Here is a 16502-nt window from a genome sequence, read left to right as displayed (position 1 = left end):
TACAGTCGTCTTCATGCATCTCCTCACCAATGAGCTGGTTTCTAAACCATGCAACATTGGCTTCACATTCTCTTTGATGATGGTAGTGGTACCCTTACAGCCGTTGATTGGGTTCTTGTCTTTTATCTCCTGGGTACATTGGTCATCAGTCATCCCAGCGTTGATATGCTTATTATTAAACTGAGCATCTGAAGTTTCTGGTCCCAGGAACAGCAGATGCTCAAGGAACATGAAAGCAGCAGAGATCAGAGCAGCAGAGATCAGCAGAACACCAGCAAAGATAGAGATCTTCATGTTGATCTGGAGAATACAGAGTTATAAAAGCTGTTAGAGACTTTACTCTGACATATCTAACATCTCTTTATATTATCATATAAAAGCTGTTAGAGACTTTACTCTGACATATCTAACATCTCTTTATATTATCATATAAAAGCTGTTAGAGACTTTACTCTGACATATCTAACATCTCTTTATATTATCATATAAAAGCTGTTAGAGACTTTACTCTGACATATCTAACATCTCTTTATATTATCATATAAAAGCTGTTAGAGACTTTACTCTGACATATCTAACATCTCTTTATATTATCATATAAAAGCTGTTAGAGACTTTACTCTGACATATCTAACATCTCTTACCTTCCTAACGTAGCGTATATATCTCTAGTACATACAGCATTCTCTAGGTAATTCTTTGTGTCTAACACAATGACAAATGACTTATTTTGAGGTCAGGGAGCTTGTTGTAACCATGGAGTTATGGTCATTTGAATAGATCATGTTGCTGTTGTAAAAATAATACATTAAATATAAATAAAATCAAATATATATATGTTTGCATTCCACTTGGGTTTGTGCATACATCATGTCCAGTCATTCTATTCTATTCAAACCATTAATATTTTAGACATTTGTTTTATACCAGGTTGTAGTTGTAATAGTGGGTTCATGTAATGGAAGCTACTTCAGTTATTATAAAACCTGTTAGCCTGAGTAAAGGTCTTTCTGTTAAATACATCTGCCTATCTGATTTTGTTTTCTGTCGGTGTTATATCATAGGTGCAGAACATGTTTCAGCAGCTAGGCAAAGTAATAATTAAACTATTGTAGTATATGATTAACTTCCACACATGGTTCCATTTGGCTAAAACAAATGGTTAGAGGACACAGTGACTTTGCTTGAGCTAATGGGGGTCAGTGACTGATTGGCTCCAGCACTGGACTGAACTACCCCCATCACCACGTCTCATGTTACACAGGACAGTACTTAACCTCATGTTTGAAGAGAAAATCTTCAGAGTAACCACTGACTGAGGTACTCTCTGGGTTCTGCAGAATCCGTCATGATGCTGAATCTTTGATGTAATAAACCTTTTATTATCAAGATCAGCGTCAGCGAATACTTCTTCCAAACAGCATTACAGCAACGAAACTAAAGATACCACACTATAAAAAAATAGACTGGAATCTTTTCAAGTATTCTTTCCACAGAAGCGGCATCATCATTGACACGTCTTTATAGTTTTAGTTCCCAGTAGGTGTGACTCACTTTCTGTGGAAAGACACTACTAATCCATTGGAAGATTAACCACTGCACCTTCAGCCTCATAAGATTCTAACAGCATGGATTTCATTAAAGCAGATCTTTTTCCTTGTATGTCAAGTAAGAAATCACAAATCCTCCCCTTTAAACAGCACATAATGTCACACCACTTGCACCCCTTAAGTGTTCTAATGGTGCATTGATTTGTGTATTCATCCTTTAATAATCCATCATTGTGTACCACTATTTCAAAGCTGCACATCATACGTTGCATCCATTTTCAGATTTTCAGATGGTCTGAACAACCACATGTGGCTCCTGGCTCATAAGGTGGGAGGGATGGGGCCGCGGGAGGACTTTACTTTACATGAACAGGCAACCAGACACAGGCATGCAGCCAGAAGAGAATGATGCAGAGCATCGGATCATGAGTTTATAGGAAATATATCGACCAATAATAATCGGCGGGCGATCAATCGGGGCATCCCTAATTCAAACCATTCATATTTTAGAAATTGCTTTATATTAAGTTGTAGTTATAGTGGTTTTATGTTATGAAAGCTGTCTAAACTATTAATTTAACTCCCTGTTCTGAGTAAAGGTATTTCTGTTAAATGCATCAATGCCTACCTGATTTTGTTTTGTGTGACTGTTATATCATTGGTGCAAGACATGTTTCAGCAGCTACCAAGGAAAACTGGAATCTATGCAAATATTTCTTCTGCAGAAATGTTGTGATCATTGGAGCATCTATGGCCTACAGCTTATATTTCCTAGTACAGTAGGTGTGTCTCAATATCTGGAGAAAGATACTGCTAACCATTTAAACAGTAGTCACTGCACCTTGGATTTCATTAAGGTGGATATGTTTTTAGTGTTTACTCTGTACCATTTGTATGTTATTGTATGTATATTATTAACGTCTAACTTTGCTGCCTTCTTGGCCAGGACACCATTGATTTATAAAGGTCAAATATGAAATAAAAAAGCTGTAGTTGTAGGTTTACATGAGGAAGACTACTTAAATTATTATAATTAAACATCCTGGGATGAGAAATTTCTTTCTGTTAAATACACACATGATTACGTTTACATGCACATAATATTCCAGTTTTTGCACTTATTCTAAAAGAGACAATCTTCCGAGTAGGCTGTTTAAATGCAGCCTTACAAAATAGTATTGAATATTTTTTTTAAGTTTTCCACCGATGGCGGACTTGTTGGACCATGTCAACACAGCCTCCCTCTTCCATTCCATCAACCATCTTCTGTAAAAGGTCGGCGTTGTGATGTTTGTTCATATCCTAAAACCTGTTGGTATACAAGTCTTTGATAATGTTTAAAAGTATCTGTGTGTCTCCTTTTCTTTTGGGAATGCATCTCTACACACAGCCCTGCAGTGTGTGTGTGTGTGTGTATGTGTGTGTGTGTGTGTGTATATCTCTCACATCCGCAGATATCCGCTCTACAAGTGTAATAAATCCTACCAGAAATACCAGGAGAAGAAGAGAAACAGGTCCTTTTTGGACAGCTACTGTCCTCACATTTCTTACACAACACACACCATTCTTGCACAGGATGATCAGCAGGGTGTCATATCTCTCACAGTATTAAACATTAAGCGATAGGAGTTAGGGTTTTAGAGCCTCGTCTTGGTGTTGAGGCCTGAGGTCAGTTATCAGAGTCAGTTTGTCAGTTAGTCCATCATGACATCATGTTAGCTGACAAATAACACCTCCTTTCTTCCTCTCCTCTTCCTCTCCTTTTCTTTGTAAGTAAGTAAAGTTTATTTCTATAGCACATTTAAAAACAGCTCGTGCTGACCAAAGTGCTGTACATAGCGCATTAGCCACAGGGTCATAAAATAAAATGAAAATAAATACACTTACAAATCAGTGATTTAGGCTAAAACGACATCAAAAGACAAACACTTAATTTACAAACATAGCAGGATAAGACAATTAAGATGTCTTAAGAATTCTGATGTCAGGTGGCAGTCGGCTCCACAGCTGAGGGCCAGCAAAAGAAAAGGCTCTGTCACCTTTTTGGTTAAGCCGGGACCGTGGGACATGGAGGAGGCCTTGGCTGGAGGATCTGAGGGACCTGGGAGCTACGTGGGCATGAATGATATCTGCTGTGTAGTAAAAGAGATTTAAAAACCATCAACAGTATTTTAAATTGTATCCTAGACTGGACTGGAAGCTAGTGCAAGGAGGCTAGGACAGGTGTAATGTGTTCACGCGTGTCTCTGTGTGTGTGTGTGTGTGTGTGTGTGTGTGTGTGTGTGTGTGTGTGTGTGTGTGTGTGTGTGTGTGCGCGCGTGCATTTGTAGCCTACATGTGTCAGTGTCAGTTGATTGAGATTACCTTATCTGACAATTCCCCACTTTTCAGACTCATTCATTCTCCTTTAGCCACTTTGTCATCCAAATTGAAGCCAGCAATCCTATTTAGCATCATCTTAAAATTAACTACAAATATTATATTCCACATCTTTCAAACATTCTGGCTATTATTCAAGTTTTTAAAGACATTCATACTATTTAAACCCATTCCCACTTTTTCAGCTATTCTCATTATTACACCTTCTTCTTACAAACATCAAGCATTAGCATTAGCCTTTCAACATAAAGCATTCACACTGCAATTTCTTCAGAAATTGCATTCTTTAGTTATTCTTCATCTTCCGCCACATTTTTGTCCAGCTATGAGTCACGAAGCGTTGCCAACACATGCACACAAAATACATCAAAATGTGTGTAATGATTGGGAATGGTGTGCTATGACTTTTCTAAGAGATTTGCCCCACGGTTTCACGAAAATCGGCAAAAAACGGTGCAAAATTTCCCAATGACTTTAATGGCAAATCTTCGGGGAATCGCTTAACATAGCTCAAAATAACCCCTCTTTGGGGCCATACTGTATCGCCATACTTTAATGTAGAAAAATAATTAAAAGTTTAAACCAAAGACAAGACTTTGGCCTTTATTGGGCTGAATGGGCATTATGATATCAAGCACAGTTTCTACCAAATCACAGTTTATGTATTGTCCAGTTTTCAGATTTTCCAATGTGTGTGTCAGAATGTTGAGAGTTAGAGTGGAGGACAGAGGGGGGAGCTGCAGTACGATTCTCTGAAATATTTTCCAAACAAATTGCCCTACAGTTTTCACTCTTCATACATCATGGTTGGTCAAAATGTAGGAACATTTGTGCCTGTTGCAGACATGTTACTATGAAATCTACTGGACCTAAACTTTTGGCTCTGCTCATACCAACTGCTGATAGAAACAAGGAAAAAAAATATCTGGAAGGACGCAGACGGTTCCCTGTTTGTTACCTGCTCTGTGTTGCATACGTCAAACAAACACAAAGACAACTTCTTGACATAATTCGGTCATCTATTATGTAAATCTGCTAAATTTTCTCATTCAGGTTAGCATGTACTATTAACGTATTGGAGTTGAGAAGCGCAATGGCCCTTGGGATCGTTGCATACTTATTTATACAGTCAATAGTCGCATAAAGTGACGGCATCACCACTGATGGACATTGATTTCTTTTTGTCTATATCTGATGGTGAGGGATTAACATGAATGTCTATCTGACGGACCCCCACGTCGAAAAACAACGTAAAAGGTACACCTATTTCTTTGGAACTTGACGCCAGGGGTCCTTGACCATGCATCAGACATTTGACGAGTAGGGAGTGAGACTGTGTTGAATCTTTTGGTGTTTGTTTCCATCTACTTATTGTACCCACCTTATGTCTTTTCTAAGTGATGCCCCGAACATTGTAGGAATTTGGTCCAAGTTCATTGAAGCCTAAGGATGAGGGCAGAGCCTCAAAGCAGTCACCCTGAAACAGCTGTCCTCTCTCTGGACAGCTTTTTCTCAGCAATTCAAAGTCCTGGTTGAGGTATTTGGCCACCTGAGAGTTGGATCCTATCTTCTGCGATTTCTCTCGGCTGTGCTGAAGTTTAGCTGCAATGCAACATTTTAAAAGATTAAGACTTTCTGTCTTGTGTGTGTGTGTGTGTGTGTGTGTGTGTGTTTAGACAGGCTCTGTGCTGTATGTGCAGCTCCACTGTCTTCACACCCTTTATTGTTCATGCCAAACTTGATCTGGCTCACCTGTCTCATTACTCTGCCTCTGACTTTGATTGATGGCCCGTAATTGGCCCAGATGGATGAATGTGAAACGTGTGCTGGTCCACAAAAGATTAGATTGGTGGAAAGAAGTCACAATTATATTTATACCTCATTTGGTCCTACTAAACATCATAGTTACTGCAATTGCATTACTGCAATACTCTCTCGCCAACAATCATAAACAGTGAAAACTATTTCACCTCTGACTATTTTAACCATATGTGTCTGATCTGTGCAAGGTTTTATAAATTATAGTCTGATAGTCCAGAGGCCATAGTTTGTTAGTTTCTTTATTTTCTTTCATTTTACAGAAGTTTTGCAACAGCTAAAAGAGCCAAAACACCAACTAATAAGACAGAATTGTTCCCGCTGTACACAAAAGATTTCATAAAAGGAATAATACATGTGAGTGATACAACACATCCCCATGTTTATGTTCAGCAAATATGATTCAAATTTACAAACACACTTTAGCCATTTTCAAGCATTTGAAACTCATAGAGTGCTTGTGAACTGTCATTGAGTATACTTAGTTTGTAAAAAATAAATGTGATTTTTTTGTGAATTCATTAAATGTATTGTTAATCCTCCAGCAGGTATCATCTCACTTGTCTTGTCTCCAGAGTCAGTAGATCGCCAGGCACAGCCACTGAGAGAGGAAACAACATTATACAGCAAGCTGTCTAAACTAGAAGTCCTGACAAACCAGCAGCTTTTGTTATCGTCTTACACACCTGTTGCATATCCAGCTCAATCTTCCCTGTGTCAGCTCTCTCCAGAGTCTTAAACATTTCTGGTAGAGAGACAGAAGAAAAGGTTCTGGTAATGTAAACATGCCACTGCTCTCAGAGTCTACAAATCAATATTAGATATACTGAATGGATAATGTTGTGTTTTGTGGACACTTACTGAAGAGCATTTCCAGTTTAATGAGACAACCCACAAAACTGTCAAAGTCTATGACATACTGAGCATCGGAATAACGGCTGACAATGGACTGCAGCACAGCACTGTTGACCTGGAAACCTGTGGAAGAAAAATAACCATCAGTTAGCATGATGTTCTAAAAGGTGTCAGATAATAACAGGGTGCTAATGGTAGAGTTACACAGCCTGGCCCACTCGTATTTGTTCCTGTGGTAAGTATACATGAATTAAATCTATGTGCAGGGAGGGAGTCCTCTAACTGGCTTATCCAGTCTGCCAGTAACTCCCAGGAACTGCCCACACACACACACACACACACACACACACACACACACACACACACACACACACACACACACACACACAGGTGCCTGTGGGGCTCAGTGGTCAAATACAACCCAGAAAAATAAGCATCATAGGTAAAGTGCTGTATTTCCAAAGCTGTATTTTTTCCATTTTTACAAGCATGTCATATTTTGAATATGTGTCTCATAACTTGGTATATATGTGTGTGTAAACTATAGTGGCATACTCTGTTCAAAAATAACTAAAGTATGCAGGCAACATATTTAAATAGCTGATTTTGATTCTTATCAGGAAAGCAAATGTTATCCCTGAATTTCAAGCTATAAAATGTAAACTTGCAGAGAAAATTTTGCAGCAAAGCAGTAAGGTTATGATGCATAATGTAAATAAAGAAGGTATTTTCAAACATATTCATGGCTATAATTTTAGTGTATGAGATTCCTCAGGTGATAACGTTTGTTACCTGCTTCAGTGGCGGCGCCTCTCATCTCGTGGGAGTTCATGGTGCCAGAGCTGTCTGTGTCATGTTTGTTGAAGATCGCCTATATGACCCAGGCACCCATGTGTTGTGTTAACAGATACAACCAGGTATAACAACCAAAACTCATTTCATATTCATACATTGCATAAATGACAACTTACCAGGTATTTCTGGATTTTGCTCCAAAGCAAGTTGAATTCCATCAGCCCCAATTTGCTACTTTCATCTTTCTGAGGAATGTTAAGGTTTATAAAAAGCTCATCCTGGATGATGAATTTAATTGATTGTTCACATATCTTAATTCCACACAGTATATTATAATGCACCCAAATCCCAACATTATTCATTATTCATCATTTTAAAGTAGAGTTTCAAAACATCAACTGTGGGAGGACAATTTATTCCTTAAAGAGGATACATCTAGCAGACTGACAATAAGGCGACCTGTCTCCAGGCTGAAGCCATCTGTCTTGATATCAGACCCTGCAAGAAAGAGACACAACATAGCTAGCTCTAACTCTTACAGTAAGTCAATGAAAATAAAGAGGCTACTTGTTCATGTATGTAAGAGATTAAATTTACTCACGCTGAGAGAAAACTTTGTTCAAAATTTCAACCAGTTCAAAGGCCGATACCTCCATGTCCTGTTTGAAAAATGCACATTATAAGTTGTTTTACTGCTGGATTTGTAATCCAGGTTCAGAGCTGTTGATGCATTTCTTTTATCCAATAGTTCTCATGTTGACATACATTGCCATCAGTCTGCTTGAAGAGCTTCTTGAAATGAGGATCCACATCACTCTCAGATAGCTCCTCCTGTGAGACGGAGACAGTATGTTACTCATGTCAAATAGGAGAAGAACTGGCTCTTCAAATTTGATTCATTTTTAAATATTGTTAAATTTAACACAACGTATGTTAAACATTAAGTAATAATCATTTCAAATTAAATGTGACATGCTATTTCATTTAATCTCAGTACTAAAGTGGAAAGGAAAGAATGCCTAACCAAAGCAAGAGCAGCTATATCATTCTGTGGATGTTCTTACCTCCTCTATTTGAATGTCAATGTCATCCTCCAGTGGACTGAAAAAAATAGAAATGCATAGCTTGAACACACTCTGTTGGCGTGCAATTACAGCAAAGCTCTGAGGTCTACATTAGCCTGCAGACATCAATCAGTCTGTATGTTACTGTAACACAATACCTGGCTGCAGCCTGTTTCTCAGAGAACACTCTGAGAAGGAAGCTGCCATTCTTGTCAGGCTGGAAGGTCGAGGGAACAATGGCATATTCTCCTGGAGGAAGTTTAAAGCGGTTGCACACTTCCCGTGTGTTGGCGAAGGAGCTCTCGGCCACACAGCTCTGCAGGGCATCTGGACCCAGGTGAACATTGCTTTGGCCTTTGTACTGAAGAGTAACAGGAGAAAAGGCCTTTTATAGATGAAACGTCAAAAAGCCACCCAGAAAATCACAATGTAATCAAGTAATACTCGTGACACTTGTGATGTCTATTTCAAATTTCAGAGAAAGTAAGGGATATAACAGTTCAAATACAGACCTGATCTGGGACCTGTAAAAAGGAAACAGACAGAATAAGTATTTTTTTTTTTTAAAAATCAGTCAAATACAGAGCTCTGATTTCATGATAATGAAACATCAAATTATTCTGAGGCACCTTATAAATGGCAAAGCCAATGAACTCAGGGTTGAAGCCGAGCTTCTGCTGTCGGCCACCCTTTTGCATGAGCCCAACCAGAAAGGTGCATCCATCCTTCCCATCCAGGGGATCATCATCCACATCCTCCAGGCGCACCACAAACTGAGGGTTGGACGAGAATGTGTCTGGAAGAGACAAAAGTGTAATTCTTAATATGAAGTGTAACAGAACTTCTTGCTCAGAGGTACATATGGTTCCTCTGTTACCTGGGTAATTGCGGCAGCCGCCTGCAGTAGAGCCCTCCCTCCACGTCCCTTCAAACTGGTAGTGGTTCCAGTGGCCCACTTCATCACTCATGAGCGAGTCTGGGGTCAAGTTACAGATCTCCAGCCTGGAGAACTGCTTGATAAAGTCTGAATAGGACATCCTGAGGAGAGAAACACATTTCTCAACAAAGAACATTGTGTCCATCACTTTTCCTAGTCTGAGCCTAAATAGTTCATTTGGTGATGGTGAAAATATGTAAAATATTACATTTATTCTCATGGAAATGAAAGGTTAAAGCCAATAGATTTACCAGAATTCTCCATCATCAGCCACATGGTTCAACTTTGATTTCTCATCTTGGCTGAGATGGTTCCATTCAATGGACCTAATTGTAATTAAAAAATAAATCATGCTTTTAGGATAATCCTGGAAATAACTAATGGTAGCTGATGGTTAATGGATCTAGAACGTAATTATTTACTTATCACTCCAAGGTCCAGTCCACTCCTTATAACCCCATGGGTTCCTCATGCGAACCAGCTGAACTGGTTTGCCTTGGAAATGAACCTGGGAGAGAACAACAGCAGGCAATGTAATTTACATGCAGTTTAAAAAAACAGCATAATGTGACAGTTTAGATAATCATATACCTCCTCTGCACCAGTGACTGAGTATGCATGTCCCTTGAAAAGATTAAGAGCTGTACGTTTCTCTACCTCATTGGCACTGGTGGTCTGAAAACACCAAGAACAACACTTCAATCTGATGACATGAGTACTTTACTTCTGTTGGTGTGTTGGCTTGCAGGTAAACATGCAAATCTGTATGAAAATAAGCAAATTACTATGAAAATAAGACCTACTTTAATAGAGCAACCAAGCAATGAACCCAGGCTCAGGGCCTTCTGCATGATTTGGAAGAGCTTCGGTGGAGTTTCTTCTAAGGTGTATATTTCTGCAATCCCTCCTGTGAAATCCTCAAAACCCTCAGTAGTGTTTCCTTCTATCAGGGCCTCATAGCTGCCATACAACCTGTCAGACACAGAGGGATGTGACCAGATTTACCAACTATATATTGTACATTTTCACTGGATTAACGTTTTGATGAAGCAAAAAAAAGAACGATCTATACTTGGCGTAGGCCTTCTCCAGCAGCGCGCTCCAAAACTCTGAGCCCTCCGCTGAGTGAACAAACAGCAGCTTTCCATCTCTTGTGGGTAAACGGTCATCGATCACCACATCCACCCACTCACCAAACTGCCAGAACTGAGAAGAAAATATTCCCATCAGTAAACTCAACGTCAAATACTTTTATGACTCATGAGTAAGTCAATTGTGTGATCCTTGAATATTGTTATGTTTTGTTATGTTCTGTGCTCTGCATGTCACAGCATGGCAATATAGGGCAGCTTAGTACCAAAAACAAAAGTACACTTTCATTGTTTTGTTTTTAACCTATTACCATGAGCTATCATTTTACGGTTATGGTTAAGTCAGATAAGAAGGACATTTGTCTGACCTGGAAGTGAAATATCCCGGCGTAACCTTCAGTAAAACTCTGTTCCTGGGGCACCACGCGAGCCAGGATCTCCTGGTCTAGAGTCAGACTGGCTATTGCAGCCAGAAGCCAGCAGTCACCTACACAGTAAAATCAGAGACATGCTCTGAGATTGAGCAATATGTGGCATTCACCGCAGTGCAGCAGATGCTGCAAACAGCAAAAAGCGGAAATCCAAAACAACCCATCCATCCATCCATCCATCCCTTCATTCTTTCCCCTCACTTACCCAGCTCTCCTTGGCAAATGTCCATCCTTGTGGCTCCATCATCAATGAACTTTGGGTTTGAGCACAGCTCCTATATAGAGGACCAAACAATCACAGACAGTTGAACATTGAGAGCAGTCTTGAGAAATCTTTCCTTGGATTGTCCAGTATCACACTACAGAGACAATAGGAGGAAATACAGTTCACTGATTTAGATCTGATGACTGCGTTGAAAGTAAAGAAAACCCCTATGAAAATAATTCACAAACACATGATTCAACACATTTAGGTAAATTCTCTCCCAGAGATTATTACTATGGTGAATAGTAATACAATATGAGGCTTAAGTTTAAACTTCTATGGCTTTCAAGTGTTCTGATCGCGATGCAGAAAGTAATGAGGTACAGCTACTCTTTTTTATATATATTTTCTTTTACTTCTCCTTTCCAAAGTCTTAGTTTAAAAGATTAAATATTCGCAATTCAGTAAATGACAGAAATACAGTTAATGTCAAGTCAGTGACAAGCTCACCAACCATAGGATCATTTAAAAAACAAAGTGTTCCTTATTTGTTTGGTTAGTTTTCATTGCTGTGTGTTTTTTCTTAGAGGCTTCCTACCTTTGGCCTTTTCCAAACAACCCCCTTGGTTTTGGGTGAGTGTGGTCCCAGCTTCTTGTAGCCCAGTGATGTGGGCTCAGCTGGGAAGCAGTTGTCCTCAAACAGGCGTCCACTCTTCAAACACTGCTCGCGCAGAGTCTCATAATCCTGCTGGGAGAACTTCACTGCTTTCTTGTTGGTGCCAATGCCTTGTTCCCTGTCCTGCTGACGGGCCAGTCGATCTGCTGGGGATGTCATCCTCACCTTGTTAGTGTATATAGCCCTCCTCTCTGTGAGCTGAGTTGGGTTGACGTCTGCTGCCTTTGTCCCAGCCTCCTTTATAGCTGCCAAAGGTGAGGGGAGGAGAGGGTGGGATCACAGACACTTTAGCACTTTTAACACTTTGGCACTTTAGCAATTTAGCTCTTCACCATTCACACACATTTTCTGAAGGAAATCTAATATCTAGTAGCTAGTATCATGTAAAAGCTGTTAGAGACTTTACTCTGACATATCTAACATCTCTTTATATTATCATATAAAAGTTGTTAGAGACTTTACTCTGATATATCTAACATCTCTTTATATTATAATATAAAAGCTGTTAGAGACTTTACTCTGACATATCTAACATCTCTTTATATTATCATATAAAAGCTGTTAGAGACTTTACTCTGACATATCTAACATCTCTTTATATTAAACTTTTGTGTTTTCGTCCTTGCAGCTGAAACAGAATCTAAACCAATCAGAGAAGTTTACATGTGTTAAAGAGAGAATAATAATGTAAAGTATATTTACCTGGATGACAGGAGAGAGATGAGTTCTAGAGTCAGCAGCAGGAGAGATACCTGGAATATCACACGATAACACACACACACTATGTTACATCACATTTAACTTCACATTTAACTACAAGGTTCTTTAGAAAACAATTGAAAAAAGGACAAAAAATGTCAAAAAAGCGACACAATTTCAAAAATAATTAATGTAAATTGTATTTTTGTTTATGTTTATAACCCTAACAACAAAAATCAATAGTAAAAGAAAAGTGCCCAAAAATTTAAAAAAGTGACTAAATTGTTGGGGATCCTCAAAATCAATTGGCCAAAAACCAATGTTGACAAAAACATTGAAAATGTGACCAAAACGTTAAATAAGTGACAAAAATGTTGGGAAAAAAACCAACAAAAAAATAGTCAAAAAAATGTTAGAAAAAACATTAAAGAAGATGAAATACTAAAAGTTGGAGAAGAGTCAGAGTCTTACCGAAGAGTCGAACTCTGACACGATGAAGAATCTGAAGAATGTTCAGACGGAGAAATGAAAAGATGTCGTGTTTTATATCCTCCAACAGAGAGAGGTTGTCTCTGAAGTTAACAGACATCCCCCCCACTGATCCTAATTTAAATACATGCGTTACTGATGGTCCAAGATTAAAGTGGAAAACCAAAAAGAGGAAGTTAAGATTTTGTTTTCACACTTTGTTCTGATGCAGCTTACTGTAATGATGACCTACAAAAATAGAGAAACATTAACTTTGAAAAATACTTTAAATTAAAAAATATACTATTTTATATTGTGAAACAATACTGTAATAGACACACACACACACACACACACACACACACAAGTTCTGGATGATATCGAGCTGTTACTGTGATATGGTTTTATTGCACTTCCTGTAAGTCAAACTCCACATTTTCAAATCTACAGATTTATCTGGAAGCTGTAAACCTGGGTTACTCTCCTCTTCTGTAGTTTCTCTCCTAACCCTTCAGATTATGGCCCAATTAATTCAAACTAAGCCTTTAAAACACCAAAGTCCCACAATACCACTAACTAACTGAGCGATAGAGGCAGCAACTCATCGTGTTCTAGGTGGTTAAATTGTTGTTATTGTTAAAGGAGTCTGGTGTCTTTGAAGAGAGCAGAGATAATGTCTTCAGTTCCTGGTCGTAAAGGGCTGTCTGACAGCAAGGTATAGGCCTGAACATATTCTGAATATAGCGTACACTTAGAGGGATACCTGTCTGATTTTTAACCAGCTTTGTGTCATGGCAGTTTGTGCAGATGAATGGCTTCCTCCACTTTTGCGTCTGGCCAAAAAACGTCCCTGACTGAAGAAGGAAGAGCTGGGACACATTTCAGTAGTGGCCCTAAGCTTTCAGTACATTTGGTTAAACCGGGTCAATCCTGTGTTGAAACTAAGAAGAAGCTGTTAAAACAAATATGTAGAAAGTCTGAAAATGTTTTTCATAGAAGTGTCTCATATTGAGGAATTGCTTCTTTGAGTTCCTGTTTCTCAGAAAAGGCTGGTTCACTTTTCTGAAAACAATCACGTTTGCTAGTTTATTTTAAAGTTTTCAGAAAGGGTTAGGTGTAGTTTGTGTCCCGGAGTCCTACTTAAGGGGACCGCAGTTTTAACCCCAAAACACAATCCTTTTTATAAACTAGTCTTTTTGGTGACTAAACCTAACTGTCGTCACCACATGAAGATCAACAAAGATTAAACACTAGAAACACTCAGAAGTCCCCACACACACACACACACACACACACACACACACACACACACAGACACACACAAAGAGACACACACACACACACACACACACACACACACACACACACACAGAGACAAAACACACACAACACACACACACACACACACACACAGACAAAACACACACAACACACACACACACACACATACATACATACACACAACAAACACACAACACACAGACACACACACACACACACACACACACACAGAGACACACACAAAGAGACACACACACACACACACTCAGAGAGACACACACAGAGACACACACACACACACACACACACACACACACACACAGACACACACACAGACACACAGACACACACACACACACACACACAGAGACACACAAAGAGACACACACACGCAAACACTAGACACAGAGACACACACACACACACACACACACACAACCAATGCATCTTGGGAAAATAAAGGAAACAGTAGAAATAACACTGCAGAGATAGAGATCTTCATGGTAGTCTGGGGATCACAACGTGGAAAAAACCTTGTAACAACACATTATGTAACACCAACATCACAAGGTAATGACATCACAATATAATAACAACGTAATACTTTTTTTGTAATACAAAGTTTAGCACTGCCATTTGTAAGTATTCAAAGTTAATAACAACGCTGCTAAACACATCTACTAACTGCTGATATGACCGAGCTGTGACAGAGAGTGCTGCAGCCGGCGGCAGGAAGCCCTGTAGCTGGCAGCAGGAAGCTCTGTAGCTGGCGGCAGGAAGCTCTGTAGCTGGCAGCAGGAAGCTCTGTAGCTGGCGGCAGGAAGCTCTGTAGCTGGCGGCAGGAAGCCCTGTAGCTGGCGGCAGGAAGCTCTGTAGCTGGCGGTAGGAAGCCCTGTAGCTGGCGGCAGGAAGCTCTGTAGCTGGCGGCAGGAAGCTCTGTAGCTGGCGGCAGGAAGCTCTGTAGCTGGCAGCAGGAAGCCCTGTAGCTGGCGGCAGGAAGCTCTGTAGCTGGCGGCAGGAAGCTCTGTAGCTGGCGGCAGGAAGCTCTGTAGCTGGCGGCAGGAATTCCTGATAGCTGGCGGCAGGAAGCTCTGTAGCTGGCGGCAGGAATTCCTGATAGCTGGCGGCAGGAAGCCGTGTCTGAAACACTGAACGCAGTATGTAATACATTTCTCTGCATTTTGTAATACTTTATTTCATAAGGTGTGTAAGATCAGATGACACAAAAGCAGTTAAAATATGTTGAAACAGGCTTTATTAATGTTATAGATATTATTTATTAATTTTAGATTTTTTTTCTTGAAGAGAGAAGAAAACATCCGGTCTGGTTGGTTATTACTTAGACTGATGCACCGTGTTATTACAACCCTTCACCTTCTGCAAGATCCGCTGCTTTATTTCATGATTTATTACTAAATGCACAGAAATTTATCACATATTGGGTTCAGGGTTTTTATTAAAAGCATGCAGTAAAAACATCAGGGGATTCTGGAAAAAAGGCAACAAAAAATTTTTTTTGAAAGTGAGCGGCAAACAAAAAAATAAATTAAGTGAAGAAAACCTGTAAAAAAAAAGTGATTTTTTGAAAAAAAAAAAAGAAGTCCCAAACCAACAAGACAGTTTGGGTTCAGTTCAAACAGAACAAAGAGATTAGAGAAGAGCTGCAGATTCATCACATACTGTAGACTTTTCTTGCTATGAAGAATAAAATAAAGGTAGAGAAGAGAGTCAGAGGGTTTTCTTACCGAAGAGTTGGTGCAGAAAGTTTCAGGTGCAAAGATCCAAAAACAGAAGAACTTCTGTCCTTCAGTTCTCTGGTTTCATTCAGTAAAAAGGATTAAATGTAGAAATGTAAAAGCTAAACTGCACAAAGTCTGAAGAAGAGAAGAACTGAGATGATGCAAATCTGAAGAATTAGAAATGTAATCATCTGCTGTTTTATATCCTCCGACAGAGAGAGGTTGTGTCTGAAGTAAACCGCTGAATATCATCTGCATATGCAAGGCAAGGCAGCTTTATTTGTAGAGCACATTTCAGCAACAGGGCAATTCAAAGTGCTTTACATGAAAACAGATTAAAAAATGTAAAACCGATAAAATATGAGAATAAAAGTTACAGTGCAGTATAAGAAATGAAACATTGAAGAGCAATTAAAACAGTTAAATATATAAAAGCAGATAAAATAGGAATTTCTCTTTATATGCTTATATAGATTGTCATACAGTGTCAACAATGTATAAGAAATTAACAGTT

General features: G+C 39.2%; 1 protein-coding gene and 1 long non-coding RNA gene across 2 annotated transcripts; both read right to left on the bottom strand.

Moving 5' to 3' along the window:
• Nucleotides 1–234: 234 nt before the first annotated feature.
• LOC118496045 lies at nt 235–16113 on the bottom strand. Its single transcript, XR_004898516.1, has 3 exons — nt 15995–16113; nt 12504–12553; nt 235–300 (listed from the first exon to the last, which is right to left on the bottom strand). It is a non-coding gene; the product is annotated as an uncharacterized LOC118496045 (long non-coding RNA).
• LOC116058374 (calpain-2 catalytic subunit-like) lies at nt 5970–12031 on the bottom strand. The gene is made up of 21 exons (XM_031311207.2): nt 11724–12031; nt 11126–11195; nt 10858–10976; nt 10471–10604; nt 10202–10370; nt 9990–10073; nt 9821–9906; nt 9650–9724; nt 9339–9499; nt 9091–9257; nt 8974–8985; nt 8620–8822; nt 8462–8498; nt 8163–8228; nt 7999–8056; nt 7831–7895; nt 7574–7642; nt 7395–7473; nt 6609–6725; nt 6434–6492; nt 5970–6348 (listed from the first exon to the last, which is right to left on the bottom strand). The coding sequence occupies exons 1-21, from the start codon at nt 11958–11960 to the stop codon at nt 6325–6327; spliced, it is 2091 nt and encodes a 696-aa protein (XP_031167067.1). The 5' UTR covers nt 11961–12031; the 3' UTR covers nt 5970–6324.
• Nucleotides 16114–16502: the final 389 nt, after the last annotated feature.

Source organism: Sander lucioperca, chromosome 10, assembly GCF_008315115.2.
Source record: "Sander lucioperca isolate FBNREF2018 chromosome 10, SLUC_FBN_1.2, whole genome shotgun sequence".
Classification (NCBI taxonomy): domain Eukaryota; kingdom Metazoa; phylum Chordata; class Actinopteri; order Perciformes; family Percidae; genus Sander; species Sander lucioperca.
Note: the sequence above shows the minus strand (reverse complement) of the source record. Positions and strands in the feature narration are given on the sequence as shown.

Bases quoted from the DNA above. Each gene is read 5' to 3' on its own strand.
- LOC116058374 (XM_031311207.2), bottom strand. From the start codon at position 11,960: ATGACATCCCCAGCAGATCGACTGGCCCGTCAGCAGGACAGGGAACAA. The intron at 10,977-11,125 runs GTAAGTGAGGGG...TTTACTGTGTAG, and splicing joins CATTTGCCAAGGAGAGCTGG to GTGACTGCTGGCTTCTGGCT. The intron at 8,057-8,162 runs GTATGTCAACAT...TTTTTCAAACAG, and splicing joins TCAAGCAGACTGATGGCAAT to GACATGGAGGTATCGGCCTT.